General features: G+C 49.7%; 2 protein-coding genes across 2 annotated transcripts in view; one reads left to right on the forward strand and one right to left on the reverse strand.

Annotated features, from left to right (window-relative positions):
• Positions 1 to 3,594, reverse strand: part of ATP5D (ATP synthase, H+ transporting, mitochondrial F1 complex, delta subunit) — a 13,940-nt gene extending 10,346 nt beyond the window's left edge. The window contains exons 1-2 of the mRNA XM_015421708.1: positions 3,247 to 3,594; positions 658 to 811 (exon numbers count right to left, since the gene is read on the reverse strand). Of these exons, the coding sequence (XP_015277194.1) occupies positions 658 to 811; positions 3,247 to 3,396 (304 nt within the window). The 5' untranslated portion in view covers positions 3,397 to 3,594. The remainder of the gene's footprint in view (positions 1 to 657; positions 812 to 3,246) is intronic.
• Positions 3,595 to 4,351: 757 nt separating this feature from the next.
• LOC107119259 (chromosome unknown open reading frame, human C19orf24) lies at positions 4,352 to 9,098 on the forward strand. Its single transcript, XM_015421729.1, has 3 exons — positions 4,352 to 4,690; positions 6,046 to 6,162; positions 7,456 to 9,098. The coding sequence occupies exons 1-3, from the start codon at positions 4,395 to 4,397 to the stop codon at positions 7,457 to 7,459; spliced, it is 417 nt and encodes a 138-aa protein (XP_015277215.1). The 5' UTR covers positions 4,352 to 4,394; the 3' UTR covers positions 7,460 to 9,098.
• The last annotated feature ends 1,748 nt before the right edge of the window (positions 9,099 to 10,846 follow it).

A 10,846-nucleotide genomic window follows, 5' to 3' on the forward strand; every position in this document is an offset into this window, starting at 1 on the left:
GAGCAGCAGGACAACAGCTCAGACAGAAGAAGGAGGAGCGGGGGGGAGGAGACTGGATTTCTACCCCGCCCTTCACTACCCAAGGGAGTCTCAGAGCGGCTTACAAACTCCTTTCCCTTCCCCTCCCCACAACAGACACCCTGTGAGGTGGGTGGGGCTGAGAGAGCTCTGACAGAAACTGCTCTTTTTCACGAAGAAGAAGAAGAGATTGGATTTATACCCCGCCCCTCACTACCCAAAGGAGTCTCATCAGAGCGGCCTACAAACTCCTTTCCCTTCCCCTCCCCACAACAGACACCCTGTGAGGGAGGTGGGGCTGAGAGGGCTCTGACAGAAACTGCTCTTTTTCACAAAGAAGAAGAAGAGATTGGATTTATACCCCACCCTTCACTACCCAAGGGAGTCTCAGAGCATCTTACAAACCCCTTTCCCTTCCCCTCCCCACAACAGACACCCTGTGAGGTAGGTGGGGCTGAGAGAGCTCTGACAGAAACTGCTCTTTTTCAAGGACAGCTGTGCCAGAACTACGGCTTGCCCAAGGCCATCCAGCAGGTGCAAGTGGAGGAGTGGGGAATCAAACCCGGTTCTCCCAGATTAGAGTCCGCGCACTTAACCACTACACCAAACCGGCTAAGAGACCAAAGTCCTGAAACGCACCAAAGAATTTAGCAGCTGAGCCATCCTCGGTGAAGACTGTCACGACCCCAGGCCTCAAGACCTGCAAAGTGGGGACGTGGGCAGCCAAGATGCCAAAGGCTCCGTTCAGGGTGGGGACGTCCACTTGCTTCACGTTGGCCGCATTGTAGAAAACCTAGAAAGTGGAGAGTAGAGAGAGAAAACTAGTTTTTGATTTTAAGGTACAGGGAAAGGAGTTGCTGCCACAAGACCTCAGGGTGGCTTTGAAGAAGTAAAAATATTCAGTGATATTTCCAAGTCTTCTGCTGCCTGGCCTAGGTTTGATGAGAAAGCAAGTATTGCGTTTCTAGGGATTTTTACATCTCTATAGGTGAGTGGGAGGTCTGAACCCAGAGACCACAGTCCTAGCTGGACACACTTAACAGCTAGGCTACATCAACTCTAATTAAAAGTCTCAGTCTAGAATTAGAAGTGGGGAAGGTCAAATCCCCCCTCAACCACAAAACTCACTGGGTGACCTTGAGCCACTCACATTTCCCCCTCAGCCTCACCTAATCTGCAAGGCTGTTGTGAAGGTTAAAGGCATATAAGGGAAATCAACAGAAACATGGGCTAAAAACATAATAGGCAGACAGAGCAGAAAGTTTTGTTCACAGCACTGTCATTACTAAACAACAGCATTGGGGTGCCTGACACTAACGAAGCACTCAAAAGTCAGACCCCTGCCCCGAGAAACGTCCAATCTAACTGTCAATGGGGGAAAAGAGAAAAGTGAAATAGGTAGAAAGAAGCAAACAAGAGCCAGTGTTTATTTATTTTATTTTATTTATTTAGGCATTTTTACCCCGCCCTCCCCGCAAGCGGGCTCAGGGCGGCTTGCAGGGGCAAAAGCCCACGCATAAAATCCAATAAAACAGTAAAATCTTAGTAATAACAATAATAACAATAAAACAGTAATAAAGTGCTTTCAAACAAGATGGTCGTGAGTGATTGTGGTGGTATCTTCAAGACAAGAAACAAGGAGTCCTGGGTTCAAATCCTTGTACTACCAAGATGGGTAGCCGTTTTAGTCTGTCTAATAGCAAGGGAAAAGAGCAAGAGACCGATAGTACCTCAATGACCAACAAAATTAGTGATAGGATATGACGTTTTGTGAGTCACTGCTCGAAAGCTCCTACCCTGACACAAATTTGGTTAGTCTTAAAGGTACTCCTGGACACACACACACACACTCACTCTCTCTCTATATATAAAATGTGATGCTAAGTACTGGAGATATAAAGTGTACAAAGGACAGCAGATGGTAAGCTCTGAGTCGTTTTATCCTCACTGCAAGGCCCCATGGGCTGGGAAAGGGGACCAAAGGCAAACCCATATGGGTGGACTACAGAGCCAGTAGTGCTACACTGGGCAGATGCTCCCACGTGGTTTGGCTGCCGCAGGCGAGGTTGTTTCGCCATGCTGAAGCCACAACTGGAGTAGCTCTGCTCAACCCCTCAAACAGTCTCCTGTTCCCTCCCTTGCACGAGTTGCTCATGGGCCACATAAGAGCCCTGGACAGGCCGGTTCTGGCCCCCGGGCCTTATGTTTGACGACTAGGGTTGCCAGCCTCCAGGTGGGAGCAAAACCAAGAGAGACATCACGGGATGGAAGTGGGGCCTGGAGATCTCCCACTGTTACAGAGATCAGCTCCCCTGGAGAAAATGGCTGCTTTGGAGGGTGGACTCCGTAGTACTGTACCATGCCGACGCCCCTCCTGTCCCCAAACCCCGCCCTCTCCCGGATCCACCCCCAAAGTCTCCAGGTATTTTCCAACCCAGACCTGGCAACTCTGTTGACACCCGTGCTTTAAGGTGCTACTGGACTCTTCCTCTTTTCTCGTTCTACCGAGAAATTCACTAAGCAGCCTTAACCAAGCCATGCCGTCACAGCCTGACCTATCTCACAGGGTTATTACAAGGATGAAACAGGAAAGAAGGGGAGCCACATAAACTGGGAGCCTAAAAACGCAACAGATACGGAACACATGTCTGTGGAGGGCAATGCTCTCTCTAAGCTGTGGAGTCTTGTGAGCAAAAATTCTACTTTGTGAGCTACTGGCATTAAAGTTGTGAGTGAGCAATTTGGCTGCTGCATAAAGTAGTTTGCTCTGGAGCTCCCCTTCCTGAGCTAACACAAAAATGTGTGAGCCGGAGGCTAAAAAACTGAGCTAGCTCACACGAAGAAGAGGAGATTGGATTTACACCCCACCCTTCACTACCCAAAGGAGTCTCAGAGCGGCTTCCAATCTCCTTTCCCTTCCCCTCCCCACAACAGACACCCTGTGAGGCAGGTGGGGCTGAGAGAACTGCCCTTGAGGGAACAGCTGAGAGAACTTGGGACTGACCCAAGGTCACACCAGCAGCTGCATGTGGAGGAGAGGGGAATCAAACCCGGTTCTCCCAGATTAGAGCCCGTGCTCCTAACCACTACATCAAACTAACTCATCTTAGAGGTAACACTGGTGGAGGGTCCAGAGACATCTTCCACTCTCCCCCCCCCCTCCCCAATTTCCAGGGGTTCGCCTCCAAACGGCTCCCCCTCCCCGCCCTGTGGTTACCATGGCAATACCTCCGTCGGGGAAGCAAAGGTGAAGGCCATCTGGGCCGCGCCACCCGCAGCGGGGGCCGCTTCGGCATAATGCCGGGCCGAGGTCCGCGGACAGCCCAGTGCCAGGGCCCGGCGGAGGGAGAGAGCGAGGCGGCGGCTGGCGGGCAGCATGGTGACTGAGCCAAGGGCAGAGTACGCGAGAAGCAGGCGCGTAGAGGACGGCGATGAGAGACGGACTACAGCTCCCAGGAGGCCTCCGCGCCGCAAGCAGAGGGACCTCTCGCTAGGAACGCTGGGAAAAGAAGACTGACGAGGGACCGAGCTCCCAGAAGGCTCTGAGCGGGCAAGGGCTCTTTTAAAGGCCACTACGGCTATTCTGTCTTTTTTCCCATTAATGCATTGCGACAGGGGGAGCGGCTGTATTTCCCATAAGGCTCAGCGCCCTCAGTAGTCCTTTGCTTAGGTTAGACTACATTTCCCAACAACCCACTCGCCAGAGTTCGCAAGGAACGCGTTTCGTACGCCCACTGATGCACTGGGGAGACACGACTGCAATTTCCAGAAGGTTTTGCGACGCGCAAGGCTTAAGTCCTTGGCCGCCGTGGTGCTGTATGGGAACTGTAGTTGACATGTGTGTGAAACAGAAATTGTCGCGTCGCCTTTTGAACGTCGTCTCCAAAATAAGAGTCAGATTTCGCCCTAACCAAATACTAGAGTGATTCAGACGGCCAGTTTTTGGTTTCTAAACGGGAAGTGCTAATAACGACCAGAGTTTTTTTTATTTACTTCATTTATCCCTCGCCCACCGTCGGGAACCCACATTCTCCTCTCCTCCATTTTACCCTCACAACAACCCTGTGAGGTAGGCTCAAGATCAACCTAGCAAGGCCTCCACGGCAGAGTAGGGACTGGAACCTCGGTCGGCCAGATCCTAGTCCGACACTTTAGCCGCCGCACAACACCTCGCAGACTCTGCTCTTCCTCCTCCAGGAGCCCTTCGAGGCCCAAACTATCCCGTGTTGAGAGGGGAACGGCTGTTGCCGGGCCTATGCAGCTGAGGGCACACCAGAGTCAAGGCTCCCGGAAGTCGGTCCGTCGCGGCACCAGTTCCCCGCGGGCACTTCCGGCGCGGCCGATTCCGCTCCTCAGAGTCGGCCTCTGCGGCTTGAATGGCGACGCGTCTTGTTTTCGTGGCGGCGTGCTTGGGGGCCGCGGCAGCCGCCGAAGCTGCTACCAACGGGACGGCAACGGTCGCGACTGCTACGGCTCCGGCGGGGCACGGAAGCCACAGCCAGGGGGTCGCACCGGGGCCTGCCGGCGCCGCCACAACCGCCCCGCCCGGCTCCTCCTCGTCGTCTTCGGGTCTGTTCGGGCTGGGGCTGCCGGCCCTCCGGCGCGCCCTCTTTGTCTTCATAGCCCTCGCCGCCCTGGCCGTCCTGTATTACCTCGGCGGTCGAGTGTTCCGGTGAGACGCCTGGAAAGGGGTCGGATGGCTGCAACGGCGGCTATTATTATTAATCATTATTAATCATTATTTTCGTAGAGCGTTCAAGACATTTCTAGTGTTTTATTCCTTACAACAACCCTGTAAGGTAGGGCAGTGTCATTATTCCCTATCACCACCAATGCTCCCTCTAAGCTGTGGAGCCTTGTGAGCAAAAATTCTACTTTGTGTGCTACTGGCATTAAAGTTGTGAGCGAGCGATTTGGCTGCTGCGTAAGTCAGTTTGCTCTGGAGCCGTCCTTCTGAGCTAAGAGGAAAATGTGTGAGCTGGAGTCTCACACTAACTCAGCTTAGAGGGAACACTGACTCACCACCAATCCATGGGCGGGGGAGAGATGGGCTGTCTGAGGTCACCCAGCAATTGCATGTTAAATTTGCACCAAGGGGGAGCCTCTGCTGCTTTGGAGGGGAAGGAGGGTTTAAACAAGGAGTCCGGATTGGGACCAGGGCAGACATAAATAAAAATGATATGCTTTTTGCAGATCTCTATAGGGTGACTGAAGCGCTTTGAAAGCGCTTTCAGTGTCCGGAGTGCACTATGTACATTACTGTTTTGTAATCCTCTCAGGAGCTCTGTAAGGCTTTTATTTTAAATTATGCGCTGCCTGTTCAGTGTTATGGGTATGTAGTTAAAGTTCTTGTTTTTGTTTTCTTTTTATGCTGCTGCTTTGGAGATAAGAAACTCCAATAAGATCACAAATGGAAGTGTCATAAAATACTAAATAACCAAAGTTGTCATAACTGCAATATCTAACAAATGACTTTAAAAGACACAGTCAAACAGAAAACTAAGGACCAGCAAAGCATAAAGCCAATGCAGGCCAGATAAAAACCCTAGTTTTTCTGAACGGTTTTCCAAACTGTTATTTGATAATCTTCAATGGGTAGCCATGTTGGTCTGCAGTAGGTTAGATTTTAATCCAGTAGCACCTTAAGAGATCAACAAGATTTTTGGGATATTAGCTTTCCAGAATCAAAGCTGATTTCTGACAAAGGGAGCTTCGACTCTCAATAACTTATATCCCGAAAATCTTGTTGAATTCTAAGGATTCTACGCAGCTCGAATCCAGCTCTTTTTTGATGTTCTGTGCTTTGCTCCTGTGTACCCAGGGCTGTTTTTTGGTTGCTGTTAGCCCTAGTTTTGTCCCACCAGCCTGAATGACTGAACTGGGCAGTTACAAAAATAGCCTCCCTTGGATTGACTCATTGCTGCATAGCAACAAGTCCTGTTTCAGAAATAGCAACTTGGCCAAGTTTGACAGCGAGAGATGTTGGAATATTGCAGCTAATAGGGGGGAAAACTTTTATTTTTTCAGCACAAGGAAGCCTGCACGGAAAAAATACGGTCTTCTCTCTAACTCTGAAGATAACATGGAGATGGGTTCTCTGGAAAGTGATGAAGATACACTATTTGAAACAAGGAATCTGAGGCGGTGGGTGTTGGTTCCTTTTTGCTTCCTTTCCCTGTATTTGCGTGGTAAAAACTGCTCTTGGCACTACTAGGTGCTAGCCCTCAGTCACTTGCTAGAAATGCCTGTAGCAGGGTAGAATTGCAGTGGGGCAGGGAAGGGTTTAACATAAAGCCTCAAACTTCAGTAGAGTGTATCTGTTTCACACATCGCAAGTCAGCAGTGGTTGTAGCTCTCCTGGGCAGTGTTCAGAACACTGGATGCCTCTCAAGCCCAAAAGACTTCCAGGTTCTGTTCATTATAAGAAAAGTATAAGACTGGAGTCCACAACCTTTTTGAGCCTGTGGGCACCAAATACCCTCCAGGCCCCCAGTAGGGGTGACTTACCAGAGGTCACCATGACACAAAGTCAGTCTCGAGAGGGTGCCATAACTTCCAGGTACACTCACACGCACGCACACATGAAAAATGCAAAAAGAAAGAAACAGAACATCTGCACAGTCAGTTAAGCCTCCAGTGGCCAGTAAGAAGCCTTGTTAGGCAAAAAGGCCCACCTAGCTTGCCCACTTTCTCAAAACACTTGTCACCATGGCACCACGTTGGAGATCCCTGGTATAGGAGAAGCAGAAAGAGAAGTTTGGTTATTTGACATGGGATGCAGAATTGCATTGGAATCAGTTTGATGGAAAGTGGAAAAGTGCATGTGTGGGGAATGGATGGGGGAGGTAGGAGATGGCAAGATGGGGGAATAAGAGGAGCAGAGAGAGAGAGAGTGCGCTCCCCCCCACACTGTCTAGCAGGAGTAGCTGCACTGCCAGGCTTGTATGTGAGAATCTCTGGTCAAATCCCCAGTCTCTCCTGAAGCTGCATAGGTGCCTTTCTCCCATACGAACTCTCCTCACTGTAGTTTTGAGGGTTATATGAACAGGACCCCAACAGAGTGGGCCACTAGTGCCCTGTCTAGGCTTTTAAATAGCTACTCGTCCCGTCTCCCAGAGTCATGAGTGAGAGTGTCTTGGGGTTGCTGCCCTGGCCGGTTCCTCAAGAGCTTGCAAAGTGACTAAGGGAAACCCACACAGTCCAGGGGGGCTCATAATGTCTGTGTGTTAAGCCAGAGAGATCCGCGCTACCAGAGTTTGAAGGGTTCCCTCTGTTTTGTTTATTTATATTTATATCCCGCCTTTCCAGATATCTGGCTCAAGGCGGCTAACAACATTAAAATGGCATAAACAAGCAAGTTAAAACCATTAATAAATACCATACCAGTTAATACAACACCAGTTGCAATTAACCCAACAGAAATGGTTGTGTTTCTAGATGATGACGGGACCCAGCGGCTCGACGGCCGAGACGCGCCCAGAGAGAGAGCCGACCTACCGTCCAAAGCTCCGCCTTTCTCGATTTCCTGATTTTTCGTATGAACTTTTTCAAGCTGCTCATGATGCTGCTTAGTGGTACAACCCCCCCCTTTTTTTCTTCCGAGACGATCCAAGAGGAGTGCTGGCACCCCCTCTTGATGGACATGATGAATGTGGCCAATGGGAACGTAAACTGCGAAAAAATGGGGGGAGGGAGGGGGATCTGGCGAGGAGGGACAGGCCTTCATATCCTCCAGAGAACGACAAGGCGAGGAGTGACGTGAAGAGGCCGTCATCTCTGGATGCCAGCCTGGGGGCAGGGATCCCCATAGGCTCATTCGTGTGGTCACCAACAGGTACCATCCATTTTAGCTTTAGAACCAGCTGTGGTATTTGCAGCTGGCACCCGCTCTACAGGCCGGAGAGCTCAGGCACGCCGTGACCAAAGGGAAGCCAGCTTCCCTGCAGCCCAGCAGCTGTTTTGAGTTTGGGAAGTTTTACAGAGAATAAAGAGAGAGAGCCTGGGCCATACCCGGAACCCAGTGTTGGTTTGCTCTTTCGGGTCTGTGCACGGTACCCGGAACGGCCTTGGTAATAGTTTCAAGTCGTGTACTTGAAGGGGGCGGTGGGGGCGGAGGATGGGGGGGGAAGTGAGGCTGCCCCCAAAATTGCCGCTGGGTGCTTTGGGGGTTTGCAACTTTGGGCTGGTTGAGTAAGGTAGCAGGGAACTGGCAGGTCGTGCCCAAGATCTTGGTGTCGGCTGGCGCCAAAGCTGATAACAAGGCCACAACGGGTGCCTAGCGAGTGAAGAAATCTGGTGACAAATAGCCAAAGCTAATGGTGATGTGCCTCTCTAGTAAAATAAGAGGGTGATGTGATATGCTTCCACCTTCATTCTGCAGCAGAATGCCGTGTGTGACATTCCAGATGTGCCGGTCCAAGCTAGCCAGTCAAAATTAGCTTCCTTGCCACAGATGTGTAGCTGGGCTCTTCTCTCTCCTCCTGCCTCCATGAAGGATTACAAGTTCAGCTACACTGTGACCAAGTGGAGCGATACAACTTAACATGTATTAGTCTGAGCTCTAATCCCTTTCTTGGCAATAATTGCAACCTTTCCTGTTTTGTGTCCTCGTGTGTAATGAACCGCCTTTTAAAAATACATTCTGATTATACAAGAGACACACTTCGGAATGGGACAACCCCTGGTGAAGTAAGGGTTTGGGGTTCTGTGTGTGTGTGTGTGTGTGTGTGTGTGTGTGTGTAATTAGCAGAAGTCCTGCTTTGGTCCTGCAAGGGAGGGAAGCGTTGGATCCTCCCTTTTAAAAATCCTTCATTTGTCTTTGGGACTCAAGAGACAAGCGCCGTTTAAAGGACCAGAACTCTCATACAAGCTTGTCTCCGATGCTCTCTGGGACCACTTGGGTGGAGGTGGAGGAAATGCCGCCTGCTTTTGAAATTTATTCTGAGATTTAGTCTTTTTTTTAAAAGCGTTTTTAAAAAAACGACCCTACATTACTAATCTGTTCTTAAACTATGATTCCTGCACATGTTTTGTTTTGTACATTTCATATTCTCAAGAATAAAAATCCAGCAAATGTTTAGCCGGCTAATAAATGGTTATCCTCTCTCGTCTCGTTTGCTTCAGAGGTGTTTGTGCTTTAGAGCGGACCGGCGACGTCTGTAAACGGAAGAGGGGTGGAGAGCAAACATGTGAACACAGGAGGCTGCTTGATACTGAATCAGAGCTTTGGTCCATCTAAGTCACTATTGTCTACTCACTCCTTTTTGATGCTGTGGAGGAGGAAACACAGGATTTTAAAATACTGGACAAAACTAAGATCATAAGAGCCCTGCTGGATCAGAGCAGTGGTCCATCCAGTCCAGCATCCTGTCCCACACAGTGGCCAGTCAGTTACTCTGGAGGGCCAACAACAGGGCATGGAAGTCGAGGCCTTCCCCCGATGTCGCCTTCTGGGCACTGAGATTCAGAGGTTGACTGCCTCTGAATGTGGAGGTTCTCTTTAGTCACCATGGCTAGTATCCACTGATGGACACCCATGAATCTGTCTAATTGCCTTTTAGAGCAGTCTATGACTGTGGCCATCGCTACATCCTCTGGTGGCAGATTCCACATTTTAATCACTCATTGAATAACTCCCCTCCCTACTCAGGGAAAAAATTATTTATTTATTTATTTAATTAATTTCATTTATACCCCGCCCTCCCCGCACGCGGGCTCAGGGCGGCTTACAGTATACAGGTGCAATACACCATAATTCCAGGATCAAGGCACAACAGTGCAATAAAATACAATTAAAACATTTTAAAACAATTAAATACAATGGGCAATGCCTAAGGATCCAGCGCAACTGACACATTGCTCCTATTGCACATCCCCTTTGAGTCAAACAGGGAGGATGCTATGGCCCCAATGTTCAATGGCCAATAATGTACGCAACTGCTGTCAAGTAGCAGTTGATGTGTGGCGATCCCAGCCAAAGGACTTCCAATTTAGAAATGGTTTACCATTGCCTTCCTCTGCAGAGCCTTCCCCAATGGTCTCCTATTCAAGTTCTCACCCTGCTTAGCTTATGCGATCTGATGAGATATGGCTATATACCATGTCGCCTTCCCTCTCAAAGAACAATTGGATTATCTCAATATGGGAACATGAGCCGCCTCGGCGGGAGAGCGGGGTAAAAGTCTAACAAATAAATAAATAAAAATCAGCCAAGAAAGAATCATCTCAGTGAATCCAGGAGAGGATGGCTAATCTGGGAGAGCCGAGTTTGATTCCCCACTCCTCCACATGCAGCTGCTGGTGTGACCTTGGGTCAGTTACAAGTTCTCTCAGAGCTGTTCTCTCGCAAACAGTCCTTGAAAGAGCTCTCTCAGCCCCACCTACCTCACAGGCAGTGTTCCCTCTAAGTTGAGTTAGTGTGAGCTAGCTCACATTTTTTTAGCTTCCAACTCACACATTTTTGTCTTAGCTCGGGAAGGATGGCTCCAGAGCAAACTAATTTATGCAGTAGCCAAATTGCTCACTCACAACTTTAACGCCTGTAGCTCACAAAGTAGAGTTTTTGCTCACAAGACTCCACAGCTTAGAGGGAGCATTGCTCACAGGGTGTCTGTTGTAGGGAGGGGAAGGGAAAGGCGATAGTAAGCTGCTCTGAGACTCCTTTGGGTAGTGAAGGGCGGGGTATTAAGCCAATCTCCTCCTCCCCCACCACCTGGGGAGACTGGGCCAACAGTTTCAGGTGTTCCAAAATGCCTTGCAACACAGTTTGGAAATTTCTGCCTCAGTGCTCCTCTGGAGACATTGAAGGGGTTACTCTGAACATGGATCA

The sequence above is a fragment of the Gekko japonicus genome, unplaced genomic scaffold, assembly GCF_001447785.1.
Source record: "Gekko japonicus isolate JY-2015 unplaced genomic scaffold, Gekko_japonicus_V1.1 scaffold777, whole genome shotgun sequence".
In the NCBI taxonomy this organism is placed as follows: Eukaryota; Metazoa; Chordata; class Lepidosauria; order Squamata; family Gekkonidae; genus Gekko; species Gekko japonicus.

Excerpts from the sequence above, each read along its gene's own strand:
- LOC107119259 (XM_015421729.1), top strand. The coding sequence starts at position 4,395 with ATGGCGACGCGTCTTGTTTTCGTGGCGGCGTGCTTGGGGGCCGCGGCA. Across the intron at positions 4,691-6,045 it reads CTCGGCGGTCGAGTGTTCCG|CACAAGGAAGCCTGCACGGA; the intron begins GTGAGACGCCTG and ends TTATTTTTTCAG.